The sequence below is a fragment of the Lontra canadensis genome, unplaced genomic scaffold (genome assembly GCF_010015895.1).
Source record: "Lontra canadensis isolate GAN:19392208 unplaced genomic scaffold, GSC_riverotter_1.0 scaffold201, whole genome shotgun sequence".
NCBI classification, from domain to species: Eukaryota; Metazoa; Chordata; class Mammalia; order Carnivora; family Mustelidae; genus Lontra; species Lontra canadensis.
The window spans coordinates 969300-986874 of record NW_022631195.1 but is presented as its reverse complement, the minus strand read 5'-3'; the positions used below and the strand labels follow the sequence as shown (position 1 = coordinate 986874).

Below are 17575 nucleotides of genomic sequence, written 5' to 3'. Positions count from 1 at the left end.
CTTCCCCTGCGCTAGCCTCTTCCCGCCTCGCGGGCCACAGGGGGCGGAGCCCACCCGGTTGCGACGCGCGCATGCGCGCTCGTCGGGCGATGGTCGATTGGGGGAGAGGCGTGCGCAGGCGCAGACGTACAAGGGAGCGCCGAGCGGTCGATCCGGGGCGCTCACCGCGGCGCCGTGTCCCCGACCGGCCTAGTCGGCCCAGGTACCCGGCTGGTGGGGGGCGTTGGGCGGGGAAAGGGTCGCGGGCGCCGTCACACCGCGGAGGGCCTCTCCGCAGTCATTCGGGGTGACTCCCGCGTCTCGGTCCCGAGCCGCGCCGGGCCCCGCGCGCAGGCCGGGCTCCCCGGGTGCGCCGCGCTCGGGCCGCCTCCTTGCTCGCGCGGACCCGGTAGCTGCCCAGGCGGTAGCTTCGAGACCAGGCGTGGGCATCGTGGGGAAACTCGCTTCTCGGGTCCTCGGGCCGCACAGTTTCCGCGCCCGAGTGGAGTCCCCCGTGGAACTGCGGGCGCTCGCTGCGCGCCCCCGCTCTTGGCGGCCCGGAACGACGGCTGGACAGTCTCCCTGCCGCCGCCCAGGGGGCTCTTGTCCCTCATCCGCGTTCCCAGAGGACACCCTCCCTCGCACGCGCGCTCCTTGGCTGCACCGCACCGCCTCCTCCCAGCCTCCGTTCCCGGCCACCGCAGGGCGCAAGCCGCGCTGCTTGCTCTCTCCGTTCCCTGTTGGTCGCCCCGCGTGTGACCCGGCTCAGCCCGGCTGGCCTGGGCCTCTCTGACTTCGGCAGCCTCCACACACACCCCCGCAGGGCCGCTTCCTCTTCCCGCTTCTCCAGCTCCCAGGAGTGGGCAGTAGGGGCACCCTACGGTGGTCGGGCCAGGCACGGGGGTATCGTTCTTGATTCCTTTTTAACTAACGTCCCCTTTCAGATACTTCAGTGGGCCTGGTGGGTTCGTGTCCAGCGCATGTCAGACTGGCTCCAGCCCCTGCATCAGCTTCCTGAGTGGGCGGGACCCTCCCAGGGGCCTCGTGCCTTCTCTTTCTGGGCCCACTGCGTGGCTGGGAGCCTCTAGAGCTTGTCTTCAGCCTATCGGTAGCTTCTGCCATGTTGGTGTGAACCTCACACACCGTCTCTTGACCTGTGGGGCTGTGCGCTTTCATTCCGTCTCTCCATCTTCCCCACGGGTCTGTTCCTCTACCTGTGTTTCTCTGTAAAGGCCTCAAGTTACATGTGCTGTTCTCTCTGCGCAAGGGCTCCTTCCCAGGTCTTCTGGTAGCTGCCGCCTTCTCATCTTTCTCCTGGCTCCTGGTAGCCATCAGGGAGCCCTGACCCCTTGCCGCCACTGCCCTGCTGTCCTGAGATGTGCTTTTGCACCCGCTTCGTCCTGACAGTCTCTCAGGCAGAGCAGGTGTTCCCACCACAGCGGGTAGTGCCCTGTTTGTTCATCACTATGACGTTGGCCAGCCAGGTCTGAGGGCCCAGGGGTTCCTGCAGGACCCGCCAAAAGGGTCCTTGCCTTCACATAGGACGCAGAACCAGACACGAGCCAGGAGGAAGTGAGAGCAGTTTACTGAGTGTGTAAGTGAGAGGCTGTATGGAGCCTTTGGGAAACTCAGAAAGGAGAGAAGAGTGAGTCTGTCCTCTGCTTGGGGTCTGAGGTTTTTACTGAGGACTGGGGTCTGGTATCCCAGGTACTTGATATCCCAGATATCTCTCAGGTATCCAGGAACTGCCCAGAACAAAGGTAAGTGTCCAGGTGTCCTCCATAAATCAGTCCCTGGAACCAGGGGGTCCTGGCGTCACAGCGTCTAGAGTCTGTGGATGGAATGGGCACGGGACAGCCTCGCCCAGTCACTCCTTGGAAGTTATCTACTATGCTGGGAGACCACAAAGAAATCATTAACTCTTTGACCTTGACCCGTGAGGACAGACGTTATTTGTACTGTAAGGCATGTGCAGGTGGGGGTGCAGAGCCTAGCAAAGGAAGACCGAGAAAAAGAGCAAAAAAAGCAGTTCTTCATGGGACTTTTCAGTTTCCTGTGTCCCGTGTTTCCCATCTGACTGCTGTGGGCTGGCAGAGTCTTCGAGAGGTCCAGGAGTGTCGGAGGTCACCTTCGAGTTGGCGCTGGCTCTACTCCTTAGGTCTTTGCTGTGGCCCCCGGAGCCTGCAGGATGTTTCACGGGATTCCCGCCGCTCCGGGCATCGGAGGTGAGTGGGGCTCGGGGTGGGCCCAGGGACCCAAAGGGCCAAGCTTTCACCCCTGCTGCAGAGGCCAGGGGTCGTGGGGAGGTCTGTACGTGTCTCCCCCGTGCAGCCTCAGTGGGCGGCTGGGGTCTGGTGCCGTTCATCCCCAGGGGCACCAGAGAAGACCTCCAGGCGGGGCCAGGTGGGCACAGAGATAACGACTTCACTGTGCTAGGAACCTCGGGGTGGTGGTGGTGGGGCATCCTGGAGTCAAGCCAGGGGAAAGGTCACAAAGCATGTGACAGATGTCATATGTGTCCTTTCACTATACCATAAGCAAGGTGTGGTCGCCTCGCTTCATCGTGAGGTAGCTGAGGAGCAGTGGGGTGGGGGGGCAGGCCTGACGTGTGGCCTCCCGACCTCAGTGGATCGTGTTCTCCTCGGAGCTCCCTGCCCACAGACGGGGCGTGCGGAAATTAGAGTCCCACTCTCGGCTCCCTCTGGGCTCCTCGGGACCTTTCATGGGGTGAGCCCTTGTGTGGGCCGCTGGGGCCAGGGCCAGTGGACAAGCCCCCTGGGGTCGCCGTTGTGGTCAGCCTACTCTCTGCTCTGTTGCAGCGCCTGGAAACAAGCCGGAGCTCTACGAGGTGAGCGGTGGACACCCGCCTGGCCAGCACCGGCCAAGAGCAGACCCTGTGTGAGCCCCACCACGACCCTGCGGCCATGCGGTCCTGCTGGCTGACACACTGCCTCCTCTCGCCGACAGGAAGTGAAGCTGTACAAGAATGCCCGGGAGCGGGAGAAGTGAGTCCAGCCCCCACCACATGCACACTGTGCCCCCCGCCCCCCACCGCACTCACGCCGTGCCCCCCAGCCTCCAAACCACCCCCGCACTGAGGTCAGGAGGACATGGGGTCAGGCTGCGGATAGTCCTCAAGGAGCCTCTGCCAGGTGTGCCCAAGTACAGCCTCACCCCGGCAACGGCGGGCGCCAGGGGCTTTGCAGCCACGGCTGATGGACACGCTGCCCTCAGGTATGACAACATGGCCGAGCTGTTCGCCGTAGTGAAGACGGTGCAGGCCCTGGAGAAGGCGTACATCAAGGACTGCGTCACCCCCAACGAGTGAGCCTCTGTCCTCGCGCCAGTCCTGAGCACCGGTCGTGGGAGGCTTGTTCTGCCCGGGGCCCGGGTGCTCAGCGGGAAGCAAGAACAGGGCACTGAGGCCGGGGCTGGGGCTTCATACGGTTTCACATCAGTGTGGGGGCCGTGGGGGCCGCCCCCTCCTTTCTGCTTCCTCTCCTCCCCAGCGCTCTTGTCTAGATCTCCAGGGCAGCCGCAGCCTTCGGTGGCCCGTCTCTGCTCTGCCACTCAGCCCTCCAGGAGAGCTGTCCTGTGTCTGGATGGGCCGAGGGTGAGCAGGACTGCTGGGCTGGGCCAGCCTGGTGCTGAGGGCAGTAGCCTGGCCCTCTCCCTAGATACACCGCCGCGTGTTCCCGGCTCCTGGTCCAGTACAAAGCCGCCTTCCGGCAGGTTCAGGGCGCAGAAATCAGCTCTATTGATGAATTCTGCCGCAAGTTCCGTGTGAGTGAGCAGGTCGAGGGAGCAGGGCGTGGGGAGGGGAGCTGTTGGGAGGGCGCCAGGCCTGGGAGCCCCAGTGCCCACGGCAGCTCTGCTCCTCAGCTGGACTGCCCGCTCGCCATGGAGAGGATCAGGGAGGACCGACCCATCACCATTAAGGATGACAAGGGCAACTTGAACCGCTGCATCGCCGACGTGGTCTCGGTGCGGCCTCAGACTGCGGGGGCTGCGGGATGGTCAGGAGGGCCCCTGCCGCCCACTGCGGCCACACATGGCCACGGAAGCCCAGGGCTCCTAGAGCTGCAGAGCGCTCACACCCCTCAGGCAGGGCTCTCCATAGCTTGGAACAAAAGGGGTGGAAGGTCTTCCTCCCTGGACACACCCAGGGTCAGCCCAGCCGGGGCTCCCATGCACCCACCGCCCTGGGGGGCACAGCCAGAGCAGGGCCACGGACAGCAGCAGGTGGGCCAGGTGGCACGTGGAGGACCTCACAGGCTGTGGGAACGGGTGCAGCAGGGACCCAAGCAACCAGAGCGTCGAGGAGGGAGCCAGGGGCTTCTCAAGGCCCGAGAGGGGCTGTGTGGGGGCCAGCCTGCGCCTGCAGATGGTCCCCCACCCTCGGCCCCCAGGCTCACACGCTCGTACTTGTCCCCAGCTCTTCATCACAGTGATGGACAAGCTGCGCCTGGAGATCCGTGCCATGGATGAGGTGGGGCCCCCGTCGGGGACCGGGGGACGGAGGGGTGGCGTGGCGGTGGGGAGGGGAGGGCTCCCAGTGCAGGAAGCCCGCCATCCCGTCCACAGATCCAGCCTGACCTGCGGGAGCTGATGGAGACCATGCATCGCATGAGTCACCTGCCCCCGGACTTCGAGGGCCGCCAGACTGTGAACCAGTGGTGAGGAGCCCTGCCCTGACCCCGTCCTCTGTCGGGGACCGTGAAGGCCCCGCACGCCCTCAACGCTGCGCTCCCCCAGGCTGCAGACCCTGAGCGGCATGTCGGCCTCCGACGAGCTGGACGATTCCCAGGTGCGCCAGATGCTCTTCGATCTGGAGTCGGCCTACAACGCCTTCAACCGCTTCCTGCACGCCTGAGCTGCCGGGCCCGGGGTCCCCGGGGGCTCTGCTGTGCGCCACGGGCCTGTCGCCCGGGTAGTCCTCCAGTGTCCTGCCGCCCAGATGGCTCCATCTGGGTGCCCGTCCCTGGGGTCTCAACCCTATCTCCTCCCACCCTCCCCACAATAAAGACACTTTCCGACCTCCCTGCTCCTGCGACCTGCTCTCCCCCAACCGGGTCTGCGCGGCCCACGTGTGTTCCCTCTGGGCCGCAGGGTGGAATCCTGTCTCACTGGAGCACGTAGGCCCTGAACACACAGCCCATTCGTCAGGGCAGGTTCTGAGCTCCAGGTTAGGGCCTGCAGCCTCTCCAGTGGGCACTCGGCGGACAGGAGAGAGGCGAGACTTCACCTGGGCCATGTACGGCTTGACTCTGACCACATGGGAAGTTGCCCGCCACCTCTGCGTCCCCCCTTCATCTGAGAGCTCTGGGCACTTGGGGGCCCAGCTGGCTGCAGACAGAGGCTGCTGTGCTGCTCCTCTTCTCTCTCCCCACCCTGGGAGACACCACAGGCCAGCACAGGGCTTTGTCCTCCTCCTGGGTCACCAGGGCCCCAGTAGATAACAGATGGGGTAGGATGGGGAAGGCGGTTTGTCCTAACCCCCAAAGAGGGTGTTCCTCCGTCAGGAGCAAGGCTGGGGTGGTGGGTACCCCAGGACCCCTTCGGCCTGTCTTTCCCGGGCCGGCGGTAGCTCCGGTCTGCCGGTGAGGACGTGGGCGTTCAAAGGCCGAAGCTGGATCACTTACGTTGGTCATACCAGCTCCGCAGGCGGCACTCACCTGCAGCGCTGCGTCAGCCCACATCCCCACGGACAGGCAGCCACAGACCACAAGACCAAGGCTCCAGACCTTGGCATGGGCTAAGGGACCTTCCAGAGCTCATAGTATTCCTTTTCCTAGTAGTGTTTCTGGGTGTCTGTGGCATTGAAATCAGGCGTAGAGGGGCGCCTGGGTGGCTCAGTGGGTTAAGCCTCTGCCTTCAGCTCAGGTCATGATCTCAGGGTCCTGGGATCGAGCCCCGCATCGGACTCTCTGCTCAGCGGGGAGCCTGCTTCCCCCTCTCTCTGCCTGCCTCTCTGCCTACTTGTGATCTCTGTCAAATAAATACATACAATCTTTAAAAAAAAAAAAAAAGGCATGGAGTGTTTCAGATGGAGATGAGGTGCGGGTGGAGGTTGCTGTTCCACATGGGACAGTCAGGACAGCAGAGCAGGCAAGGAGAGTGGGGAGGCCAGGGGGAGGCCTTGGGATTGTACCCGGAGCCCCGGGTGCCAGCAGGGTCCTCCCAGCAGAGGCGTGCACATTCCTTGGGTCTTACCAGGCAAAGTCGGTAGAGAGGCGACTGGTGGGGTTGGGGGCAGGATCAACAGCAGGCAAAGAGGGGCCCTGGGGTCGTGGGTGTGGACTTTGCTGTATGTCGCACACATGGTGTTGACGTGGGCTGGATGCACTGGGCAGGGAGTAACCTGGCCCAGCACCAGAACAGCCGGCTGGAGGGGTCCTGGCGACACGCGGACACCTGCAGGAACAGGCTCTCGAGAGAGAGCAGCCAACGAGGTTTGCTGAGGCCGACTCAGACTTGGGCCAGCTGGTCAGGGGGCTTGTCAAGCGGGTGGCTGGACATCGGAAGTGGGAGTTCCAGAGGGAAGATGAAGGCTTGACATCTCCAGGGCAGAAAACCAGGAATTCTATCCAAGAGGCCCAAGGACCAGCACTGTCACGCTCGCAGGTTGGGAAGAGACAGGCAAAGGAGCCAAAGAAAGGGTATCTGCAGCCCAGGAAGCCCGGAGAGGCCAGAGGCAATGAGGAGCCAGTGGGTCCTGGGCCGGGAGGAGGAGGAGGAGCTCCACTCGGGTCTGGCCCGTGTAGCTTTGGGGAACTTTTGGGGACCGTGACAAGACTAGGGGCCAGGAGGCAGAGACCACCAGACTTAGAAACCACAGTTCCTGCTGTCAACTGCAGCTGAAGGGGCAGGGAGGGTTGTTTTGGTCTATTTTTTTTTCCCCCCGAAGATTTTATTTGCCAGAAAGAGACACAGCAAGAGAGGAAGCACAAGCAGGGGGAGCAGGAGAAGGAGAAGCAGGCTTCCCACTGGGGCTCGATCCCAGGACCCTGAGACCATGACCTGAGCTGAAGGCAGAGGCTTAACCCACTGAGCCACCCAGGTGCCCTTTTTTTTTTTTAAATTGTAATAATATGTAGCATAAAATTTGCCATTTTAAATACTTTTTGAAGATTTTATTTTTAGTTTTTTAAAGATTTTATTTGACAGACAGAGATCACAAGCAGGCAGAGGCAGGCAGAGACAGAGAGCGGGCAAAGCAGGCTACCCGCCGAGCAAGAGCCCAATGAGGGGCTCTATCATGACCCAAGCCGAAGGCAGAGGCTTTAACCCACTGAGCCACCCAGGCACCCCGAAGATTTTATTTTTAAGGTGTCTCTACACCCAACGTAGAACTTGAACTCAAAACCCTGAGATCCAGGCTCCTCCACTGGAGCCTGCCAGGGGCCCAACTCTGTGAACCGTTGTAGAGCTCGGTGGCATGACGTACAGTAACACTGCCATGCGTCCTGTCTCATCGAAGCCCAGAGCTCTCTCCAACTTCCCGGACGGAAAGTCTGTCTTCAGAAAACAAACACTAGCTCCCCATTCCTCGGCCCCCAGTCCCTCACAGCCACCGTCCCTCTTCCAGTCCCTCGGGCTCCCCAAGCACCTCACACAAACGGGTCACACAGGTTTGTCTTTCTGTGGTTGGTGTATTTCTCAATGTTGTGTATGTGTCACAATTTCCTCCCCTCCCCCCCCATTTTTTTTAAGTGCCATGCCCAATGTGGATCTTGAATTCATGACCCTGAGATCAAGAGTGACAGGCTCTGGGGCACCTGGGTGGCTCAGGAGGTTAAAGCCTGTGCCTTCAGCTTGGGTCATGATCTCAGGGTCCTGGGATCAAGCCCCACATCGGGCTCTCTGCTCAGCGGTAAGCCTGCTTCCTCCTCTCTCCCTCTCTGCCGGCCTCTCTGCCTATTTGTGATCTCTGTCAAGTAAATAAAATCTTTAAAAAAAAAAAAAAAAGAGTGACAGGCTCTGCCAAGCAGAGCCAGCCGGGCACCCAGAAATGTCCTTCCTTTTGAAGGCTGAATGATATCCCACTTGCAAGCACAGACCACATTCGTCCTTCGGCGGGCACCCCATGATTCTGTTGCTGGGGTTGTGAACACTGCGAATGAGGGTGTGTTTGGACAGCAGTGGCTGCCGTGTGCTTGCTGGATGATGGGACAGTGCGGCGCACGGTGCGGGGGCGGTGCGGAGGCGGTGCGGGGGCGGTGCGGGGGCGGTGCGGGGGCGGTGCGGGGTGGCACAGGCAGCTGTCAGATGTGTAGGGGGGCTGGTGACATGCTCTCTGGCTGCTCTGGGCTGGGCAGGAAGGCATCTGCTGGGAGAGGTGGCGGGGGACACAACGCTGTAACCGTCCCTCAGAATAATACACTGCTTTAAACTATAACTTTAACTGATGAGGAGTTATACTGGTCACGCAGCTTAAAGATGACCTTGAGAAGAACCTGTACCTGCAGCAGGCCTTCGGGGGAGCGGGTAGTCCGTCCTTGAGGCCCAGCGGCTGGGAACGCCGCCCACTTCCCTTTTTCATTGTCTCCCCTGCCTCCGAGAATGCCTCTGTTCAGGGAATCCCTTTAAGTGCGTTTGTGCCACTACAGATCTTAGCCGCTGGACCGGAGATGCCCCACTCCTCCCCCGGTTTACCTCCTTCACCTCTAAGACTTGCGACCAACATGACTCACGCTCCCTCCTGCTTACTACTCCCTCCTGCTCCCAATAGCCACAGCCCAGCGAGCAGGTGCCAAGGCTGCCCCAGGGAGGCCCATCCTCGCCCCCGACGGGCAGCGCCTCCGACCTGACCTCCAGGTTTCACCTTCGTTTCTTTTCCTTTGTTGCTGTCCTGTATCTAACAAATACGGGACTGAGGAGCTGTCCTGGGCCATGATCCTTCCCGTGTCCTCCCCGGCTCCGGGCCAAAGTCCAGCTGTCGTCCCCTGCTCCCGTTCTGACAGTTGACTTCTTTGTGTGTCATTCTTCCCCCATGCGTCAGGAAAGCCACACGAAGGAAGGGAACGTGGTCCAGCACGAAGGTTACTGAGGCCAGAGGGGCTGCGAGGGACAAGCCACATGCCTGCCTCTCAAGGGCTCCCCCAGCTCTGCCACTCGGCCCCGGGACCCGGGAAGGCCGGGCTGCATGGCTGGTCTGCGCTCTTCGCCTGAGCTCGCAGGCTGGCCGGCGGATGGCCTGAGGCAGCAGCCAGGTGCCAGACTCCTGCTCCACCGTTCCAGGGGCCCCAGAGCAGTGGGGTAGGAAAGAGGCCATTCTGGGCCCCTGGTCCTCAGAACTGTGCCCGAATCGGCCCCGGCTTCTCCGCTTGTTGACCCAGAGCTCCGAGAGCCCTGTACGCCCCGCAGGAAGTTCCTTTCCCCTTCTCTGGCCCAGCTCCCTCTCAGGACCCAGAGACATAAGACTGCTGTGTGGTCTGGGTGTGGCGCCTTCCAGCACATGTGTAGGTGGGGGGTGACCTCGGGCCCAAGACACTGTGCTCAGTGGGATGCCCTGCCCTGGGCACCACAGGACTCTGGGGACAGAGTCCTCAGGTCTAGGCTCCCAGAGGCCCTGCAGCTCCCAGCCACACCTCACAGGGCTCAGGGTCAGTGCTTGGCTGCACCAGGGGGTAAGGGGACCCACGGGCTCCAGGAGGGGCCGGCCCCTCCCCCTGCATTGCCAACCAGGCAGAGATAAGCCAATGGGTTCAAAGACCAGGGAGGGAGCTAAAAGGGAGGGGCAGGTGCAAAACAGGGAGTCACAGCCCTCCCTCCAGCTCCTGGGCCTAAAGCCTGGGCTCCCGCCCACCCAGCCCAAGACACCCTTCCTTGCCCAGTGGCGGCGAGCAGAAGGCCCAGGTTCCCCATTTGGGCTGCGGGGCTTTGGCCATTTCCTCAGGAAATTTCCCCTGGAGGGTTTGGGAAGGGGAGCATGGCTCAGCCAGCACCTTTCGGTTCCTTCAGAATCCAACCCACAACAGGGACACCCCACCCCAGGCCTGGGGGGAGAGAGCCCCCCCTTCCCACCCCCTCAAACGCTAGGGGAGCGGTGGGGGGGCGGCGGGTGTCAAAGCTGCCTGAGCCAAGGAAGCCAAGCAGGGAAGTGGCTGGGAGGGGAGTGGGGCAGAGCTGTGTTCAGGGTCTGTGAGGCAGAACGTTGGGGATGGGGCTCTGTGGGGCTGGGTGGCACCCTGCTCCTCAGCCCCCCTTGCTGGCAGCGGCCTCGAGAGAGAGACCACCTCTGCCCCTCTGCTCCCAATAGCCACAGCCCAGCGAGCAGGTGCCAAGGCTGCCCCAGGGAGGCCCATCCTCGCCCCTGACAGGCAGCGCCTCCGACCTGACCTCCAACCGATGGCCACGGTGGGGAGGACCCACTGCTGGAATGGTTAACCCGCACCGCCTCAGGCAGCCAATCACAGTGCCCGGCAGGAAATACCGGGGAGAGGTCTGAGCCCAACCCCAGTCCAGCCCAGAGCTCTAAGCGCGTCGTGGCGGGGGCGGGGGGGGGGGGGCTCAGCATGCCCGTCCTGGTCTGGCTCCAGCTGGGGCTGCTGCTCGGCTCGCTGCTGGGCACCGCGACAGCCGCTCGGCCTCCCCGCCTGCTACCCCTGTTGTCCTCCGGCCGGGGTGCTCTGGGCCGGGCGGCGCTGGGCAGCCTGTTAAATACGCTAGCGGACCGTGTGCACTGCGCCGAAGGGCCGTGTGGAAAGGTAACTGCCCCACCCGTCGGGTCCCCAGCCCAGCCCGCTCCACCCCAGGGCTGGAAGCAAAGGGCCCTGGGCAAACTCCAGGAGGCGGGTCGAGGGGAGGCTGGGTGGCCAAGCTCCCGGGTCCTGCCCGCGGGCCAGAGCCCACCTTCGTCTGCTCTGGGTTCAGACCGGCCCTCCTGCGGTTGGGGGCTGTGCTACGCACAGACAGCTCCAGGCTTTCAGGACAGCCTCCCCCCTCACCCCCAGGCCATCAGATTGGCCGCGGTTCCAGGAAGAAGCCACCCAGGGATAGAGGGGCCACTGCCCAAAGCCTCTGTGTGCGCGCGTGGCCTCGCGTGATCGAGGGGGCGGCAGTGGGAGCATGAGAAGAAGCCAGGAGGCTGGGCTGGGTGAGAGAGGGGGAAGGCCAGACTGGTGTGCGTGGACCCCACATGGAAGTGGGCAGCTTCCTGAGCACAGACACCTGTGTGCGCCCCCAGTGCCTGTCTGTGGATGCCGCCCTGGCCCTGGGCAGGCCCGAGAAGCCAGGACTTGCTTCGGGGCCCGTCCTAGAGCACAGACACATCGCCCGCCTCAGTGCTGCTGCTGCCCTCTACCTCAGTGACCCCAAGGGCACGTGTACGGATGTGCAGGCTGGCCACTGGGCAACTCGTGCTGACCATCTCCTGGCCCTTTTGGAGGGCCCCAAGGCCCTCACCCCAGGCCTGAGCAGGCTGCTGCAGAAGATTCGGGCCCAGGCTGCTGGCTGGCCCGCTGCAGAGGTGAGGGCCCCGGCAGGCCGGCCAGGAGTAGGCGAGAAGGTTCTAAAGGGATTGGCAGGGAAGGAGTCCACTTAGGGGGCTGGGCTGGGCTGCAGTGAGCAGAACATCCCTTGAAGCTTCTCAGGGTACCTGGGGGAGTCTAGGGAGGTGTTTGGGCAGCTGGGTTAGGCTGAGGGATCACACGTGGGTGCCCACCACCAGTCAGGGCAGAAACCTGGGGAGCCCAAGGGGGTGGCCTCATCAGATAGGGGCCACAGGGAGGGGTCGGGCCCAGTGCAGGCCCTAAAGTAGGTGGGAGTTGGTGGTAGTGTTCTGAGAAGGCTGGTCTCGGTCCAGGTTGGGGCAGATCTTGCGGTCAGTGGCACTGGGGACACGAGGGGCGATGGGAGAGCTGGAGGCCAGGAAGGCCACAGTGCGGGGGGGCGGGGCTGAGTCCTGGCTCCTCCCCCAGGCGTGCGCGGACCTGCCTCAGTTGCTGGAGGAGGCAGAAGGGGCAGGGGCTCCCAGCAGCCCTGGCCTGGTGCTGGCCGCCTTGGTGGACCATGTCAGCAGCGCGTCCTGTCTCCGCGCCCTGCCGACGCCCCAGTACTTTGTAGACTTCGTGTTCCGGCAGCACAGCGGCGAGACTCCCAACATCACACTGGCGGGTGAGGCCTCAGCTGGGCCAGAGAGTGGGCAGTGCCCTGAGTCCCCAGCTGCCATGTCCCTGGGGAGGGCAGGCCTGGAGCCCATACAGACTTTGTGATTCTGTCCTCCCGGCCAGAGCTGGAGGCCTTGATGCAGCGCCTGGGGGTAGGCAGAGTGGCTGAGACACCTGGTGACCACAGTGACCACGGCCATTTGAGAAATGGGGCCAACCACCAGGGCCCTGCGCCCCTTGCCACCCTGAACAGCAGCTCCAGCCTGTGGGACACAGTGAGCAGCCCCTGCACCATAGTCCTGGGGAGAGATGGGGTCCGCCGGGATCTGCTCAGGCCCCTGATCCCCTGTGCTGCCACCCCCCAGGTGTGTCTGAGTGCTGAGGAAGTGATGGCTGTGTACGGGCTGTCTGACCAGGCTGGTGTGACCCCAGAGTCCTGGGCCCAGCTGAGCCCTGCCCTGCTCCAGCAGCAACTGAGTGGGGCCTGCAGCCCCCAGCCCAGGACCCCTCCTCGGGACGAGCTCGGCCAGGCGGAGAGTGAGTGCCTGTCTCCCCAGCAGTGCCCGCCTGGCTGTGTCCATGGGTGTTGGGGGTGCAGAGGGATGATCTCACAGGGAGGAGAGTGGCCACTGGGCCAGGGCAGGGGTGGGGAAAGCTTGACTAGGGCTGGCAAGGGGAAGTGGTCTAGGAGTAGAGGGGTCACAGGGAAATGTGGGGGAGCCCAGGTGGGAAGGGTATCAGGCTGTAATCCGTGTAAGCAGAGGTCTGGCCCGAACCTGCGCCCCTGCCTCCCTGGCGAGCTTTTGCTTACTCCTGGACCCCACCTGCAGCCCCTCCCCTGGGAAGTAGGGGTGGAGGACAGGCTGAGGGAGGGGCTCTTGGCCCAGCTCATGACCTCGGCTTCCTCCCCAGGGTATCTGTACGGCTCCCTGGCCACACTGCTGGTCTGCCTCTGTGCCATTTTTGGCCTCCTGCTTCTGAGCTGCGCCAGCTACAGCACGGCCTCCCACTACATCATCCAGACCTTCCTGAGCATGGCCGTGGGCGCGCTCACGGGGGATGCCATCCTACACCTGACACCCAAAGTCAGCCTCAGCCTTCTGTTCCCTCCCCAGCCAGGAATTCCCCTGCCCAGTCCTCCCAGGCCCATCCTCCTGGAGCCCTTCCTGTTCCCCTAGCCTCTCTCTTCCTGACCTCCGGCAGGGGCGGGGTGGGGGGGAGGTGGTGAAAGGGCTCTGGGGAGGCCTTAACGCACCCTTCTCAGCTCCCTTGTCCCCCCCAGGTGCTAGGGCTACACACCCACCATGGAGAGGGCCCTGGCCAGACCACCTGGCGCCTTGTGGCCATGCTGGGTGGCCTCTACACGTTCTTCCTGTTTGAGAACCTCTTTAATCTCTTGCTGCCCCCGGACCCAGAGGTCAGGTGGGAGCTGGATGTGGGTGGGTGGATGGGACCCAGGTGTGGAGGCCTGACAGGCCCTGAGCCACTGTTCCCACAGGACTCAAAGGATGGGCCCTGCAGCCACAGCCATGGTGGCCACAGCCATGGAGTGTCCCTGCAGCTGGCACCCAGTGAGCTCCCGCCCACGAAGCAGCCCCAGGAAGGCTCTCGAATCGACCTGGTGAGATGGCCCTTCCTCCAGCGACCCCATACCACATCCCATAACGATACCAAGGACCCCTTCCTGCCCCCACCCCCGCTCCGACCCCAGGGCTTTTGTCCCTGGCCTCGGATGCTAGTCACGGGACCCCGCCCCTCCTCGCCCTCCTCACCTGCCTGCCCAGGGGCTCATCCACGTGGACTATCCCCGCCCCCCCCGCCCCCAGGTGGCGGAGGAGAGTCCGGAGCTGCTGAGCTCGGGGTCCCGGAGCCTGAGCCGAGGTGAGCCCAGGGAAGCCCCAGAGGGATGAGGGGCCACGGATTGGGTGCGGAGCGCCAGCGCGGGCCAGGGGCTGGGGGCCGGAGGACGGGGCCCGGGGGGCCGGGGGCGCCGGGGTCGGGGGCCAGGCCGGCGCCGACCCTCGCCCACCGCGCCCGCAGAACTGAGGCTGCTGCCCTACGTGATCACGCTGGGCGACGCCCTGCACAACTTCGCCGACGGGCTGGCCATGGGCGCCGCCTTCGCGTCCTCCTGGAAGACCGGGCTGGCCACTTCGCTGGCCGTGTTCTGCCACGAGCTGCCGCACGAGCTGGGTGAGCCGCGCGGGCTGATCCCGCGGGGGGGGGGGGGGGGGGGCTGTCGCGCCGGGGGCGGAGCCTGCGCGGGTGTGGGCGGGGCGCTCGGCCTGACCCCGCCCCACCCGCCGCAGGGGATTTCGCGGCCCTGCTGCACGCGGGGCTGTCGGTGCGCCGGGCGTTGCTGCTGAACTTGGCCTCCGCGCTGACGGCCTTCGCCGGCCTCTACGTGGCGCTCGCTGTCGACGTCGGCGAGGACAGCGAGGCCTGGATCCTGGCGGTGGCCACCGGCCTCTTCCTCTACGTGGCGCTCTGCGACATGGTCAGGGCGGAGGGCAGGAGTCGGCTGCCCTGGGGGTGACCTGGGCAGGGTCTGGGAGCTGGTGACTGACCCAGTGCCTGCCTCTTCCTCAGCTCCCGGCCATGCTGCACGTGCGGGACCAGCGGCCCTGGCTCCTCTTCCTGCTGCACAACATGGGCCTGTTGGGCGGCTGGACCGTCCTGCTGCTGCTGTCGCTGTATGAGGACAACATCACCCTCTGATGGTCCTCCCATCCCGGCGTCCCACTCTCGGGCCCTGGCTGCTCGCTGCCAGCCCACGGCTCTCTCAGCCCCTTGCACCCACCGGCCAGTGTGGAGCCTGCGGTGGGGTCCCCAGAGAGACCCGGGCCTTTGGAGTCTCCCTCTCACTCACCCTAGCATCCTTCAATAAAGACATTCTTGTCCTTGGAGCCCAGCTGCGCTCTCCTTGCTGTTAGGAAAGTGTCTCCCACCGAGAAGGGCAGAGAGATGGGGCAGTACCTCTCTCCCGCCCTGGAGCTCTGTTGAGTAGCCAGGAGAACTGGGTTAGAGACCCTCCAGGCGGCTAGCCCCAGTCCCTCTGTAAGGTGGAATCCCTGTGTCGGGAGTGGAGTCAGGGAAACTGGCCAGGGTCTGCAGGTAGTGGGTGGGACCTGGTCTCCAGTCAGGACTCTGACTTGTCTGCTCCTAGCAGAAAGACCCAAACAGCCAGCAGTGCTCACACAGACGAGGGCTTGTTACTCTCTGATGAAAACCTGGCCTAGAGCCTGGAGTCAGGCAGACCGGAGTGTGGCAGTTCACCGTCCGTGGGGCCTGGGCCTCCTCCTCTTCTTCTTCTTTTTTTAAAAGATTTTATTTATTTATTTGACAGACAGAGATCACAAGTAGGCAGAGAGGCAGGCAGAGAGAGGAGGAAGCAGGCTCCCCGCTGAGCAGAGAGTCCGATGCGGGGCTCATTCCCAGGACCCTGAGACCATGACCTGAGCAGAAGGCAGAGGCTTTAACCCACTGAGCCACCCAGGCGCTCCGCCTGGGCTTCTTCTGACTCTCCTCCAGAAGTGTTCATCCTCTGAATCTCCTGGGGCTGTCACACAGTCCACCACAAACTGGGTACCTTAAAGCGTACCTTAAAATTTATTTCCTTACAGTTCTGGAGGCAGAAGTCTGAAATCAACGTGTCAGTAAGCTGTGTTCCTTCTCAGCTCTGCAGGAAGAAGTTGTCACGTGAGAGTATACTGGCTTCTGGTGGGCCCAAGAGTTCCATGTCTTGTGGCAGATAAGTCCAGTGTCTTGCTCTGTCTTATGATCTTCCTTCTTGTGTCTCTTCTCTTCTTATGAGGACACCAGTCCTGTTGGATTACCAGCTCGCCCTACTCCAGTACGCCCTCATCTCAACTAGTTCCATCTGGAATGATCCTATTTCCAAACAAAAGTCACATTCTGAGGTACTAGGGGTTAGGTTTCTAACATATCTTTTTGGGGGACACAATTCAATCCATAACACCCTTCATGGTCCAAAATGGCTGCCAGAGCTCCAGCCATTAAAGGCAGTCTCCAGGGAGCAGAAAGGAGGTAGGAGGAAAGAGCAAAAAGAGGCAGGGGTCCAGGGGATGTCAGATTCAGCCTGTCGTTTACCCAATACACAGACACAGAAGTGGGAGACTGGAAGTCTCATGCTATGCTCCATGGGCCCACTCGTGCTGGAGGAGGTGTGTGCTGCACCCCAGTAATCTGTGGCAAACTGGGCAGGAAGGGCCATATCTGAGAGCTCCCTGTCCTGACACAGGTAGGCAGATGCTCCAGCCTCTCCAAGAGCTATTGATTCTCCAAGAAGCTTCAGCAGGCCCACAGAAGAGAGGTGTGAGAATTACCAACTCCCTCCTAAACTCGGTCTATAATACTGAACACGTAAAGATGGCCTCCTGGAACGGAAGGAACAATGTCGCCCCAGGGGAACATGAAGAGCGTGGTCTGGACTGTAGTGTCCACTAGCCACAGGGACCAAGCTTCAGGGTATGAGGGAGAACAATTACGTTTGGGGGGCAAGGAGGAGGAGGAGAGCCAGAAGAGGCCCGGCCCTTCTGGAGGAGGGGAGCTGAAAGCCTGAGTCACCCGGGCATGTACCCACATTCTCCAAACTCCTTCCCTGCAGCCTTGGACCATCTTTCCTGCCCACACTACCCCTCCCCAGCAACTTCAAGCCCCCACCTCCACTGACAGGCCCCCACTTTCATCTCCCACTAAGAGACTGGATCCACCTGGCAGGCTCTCCTGTGTGCTTCCCCTCCCCCCACCTTCTCCTTCCCTTCATCTGACCCACCGCTGTGCTCCCAGGGACTGTGCTCCCTCAGCATCTCTAGCCCTCTCCGCACTGACCACCTCTGTCCCACAGACGATCTCGGGTTCATTGGTTAAGGCATTTGCCATGTGCCAAGCTCCAGCCCAAGGGCTCCGTGGGCACTGATTTTTTCAGTCATCAAAGACACCCTATGATGTGCTCACCGTTGACGATGCCCATCTGAGAGAGACCCCAAGAGTTAGTGTCCTGACTGGGGCCCCAGCTCCGCCCCTGCCGTCTCCTGCAGCACATCTCATAGTCCTGGTTACAGTTTTTCTTACCTTCAAAGGCTTTGAGCTCAGGGGTCACACACCTGCCTGGGCCTCCAGCGAACCCTTGACCACTGCCTGAGGCCGCAGACGCGGAGCCTCCTTGCCGACGCGCCCTTTCCTTGGGTGTCACTACGCTCTCTCCCCTGTTTTACTTATGATTCCATTTCCAAGTCCAGGGCCCGTGCGCGGGCCCCTAGGGCGCGTCCCCGCCGAGCGAGGAGAGGTCTGTGCGCTGTGCTCGGCCTGGGGAGGGAGCGGGGGGGGGGCGAGAAGGGCAGAGCGGCGGCCCCCGGGCGAGCCCTCGCGTACTAGAGGGCGGACGCACGAACCGCGGAGGGCCCTCCCCGGGAAGCTGTCGGGTCCCCGACTCGGACTCGTCGGGCCTCCTCCCCACCAGCGGC

General features: G+C 62.8%; 2 protein-coding genes across 4 annotated transcripts; both read left to right on the top strand.

Annotated features, from left to right (window-relative positions):
- The first annotated feature begins 114 nt into the window (after nucleotides 1–114).
- VPS28 (VPS28 subunit of ESCRT-I) lies at nucleotides 115–4878 on the top strand. Of its 3 annotated transcripts, none has more exons than XM_032848353.1 (11): nucleotides 124–202; nucleotides 1714–1739; nucleotides 2138–2204; nucleotides 2799–2827; nucleotides 2947–2984; nucleotides 3214–3303; nucleotides 3657–3762; nucleotides 3862–3963; nucleotides 4415–4468; nucleotides 4570–4655; nucleotides 4735–4878. In XM_032848353.1, exons 3-11 carry the CDS (start codon nucleotides 2168–2170, stop codon nucleotides 4850–4852), a joined length of 660 nt encoding a protein of 219 aa, XP_032704244.1. In that variant the 5' UTR covers nucleotides 124–202; nucleotides 1714–1739; nucleotides 2138–2167; the 3' UTR covers nucleotides 4853–4878. The 3 variants fall into 3 exon arrangements, with proteins under 3 accessions (XP_032704243.1, XP_032704244.1, XP_032704242.1); XM_032848351.1 differs by having other exon boundaries at nucleotides 125–202; nucleotides 4564–4655; XM_032848352.1 differs by lacking the exon at nucleotides 1714–1739 and having other exon boundaries at nucleotides 115–202; nucleotides 4564–4655.
- A 5618-nt stretch (nucleotides 4879–10496) lies between these two features.
- Nucleotides 10497–14816, top strand: SLC39A4 (solute carrier family 39 member 4). The gene is made up of 13 exons (XM_032848292.1): nucleotides 10497–10688; nucleotides 11168–11449; nucleotides 11486–11488; nucleotides 11901–12096; nucleotides 12213–12364; nucleotides 12455–12626; nucleotides 13002–13174; nucleotides 13372–13506; nucleotides 13588–13710; nucleotides 13916–13970; nucleotides 14130–14282; nucleotides 14399–14586; nucleotides 14679–14816. Exons 1-13 carry the CDS (start codon nucleotides 10497–10499, stop codon nucleotides 14805–14807), a joined length of 1953 nt encoding a protein of 650 aa, XP_032704183.1. The 3' UTR covers nucleotides 14808–14816.
- Nucleotides 14817–17575: the final 2759 nt, after the last annotated feature.

Excerpts from the sequence above, each read along its gene's own strand:
- VPS28 (XM_032848352.1), top strand. The coding sequence starts at position 2,168 with ATGTTTCACGGGATTCCCGCCGCTCCGGGCATCGGAG. Across the intron at positions 2,828-2,946 it reads ACAAGCCGGAGCTCTACGAG|GAAGTGAAGCTGTACAAGAA; the intron begins GTGAGCGGTGGA and ends TCTCGCCGACAG. Across the intron at positions 4,656-4,734 it reads CGCCAGACTGTGAACCAGTG|GCTGCAGACCCTGAGCGGCA; the intron begins GTGAGGAGCCCT and ends GCGCTCCCCCAG.
- SLC39A4 (XM_032848292.1), top strand. The coding sequence starts at position 10,497 with ATGCCCGTCCTGGTCTGGCTCCAGCTGGGGCTGCTGCTCGGCTCGCTG. Across the intron at positions 12,365-12,454 it reads GCTCCAGCCTGTGGGACACA|GTGTGTCTGAGTGCTGAGGA; the intron begins GTGAGCAGCCCC and ends GCCACCCCCCAG. Across the intron at positions 13,507-13,587 it reads TGCTGCCCCCGGACCCAGAG|GACTCAAAGGATGGGCCCTG; the intron begins GTCAGGTGGGAG and ends CTGTTCCCACAG.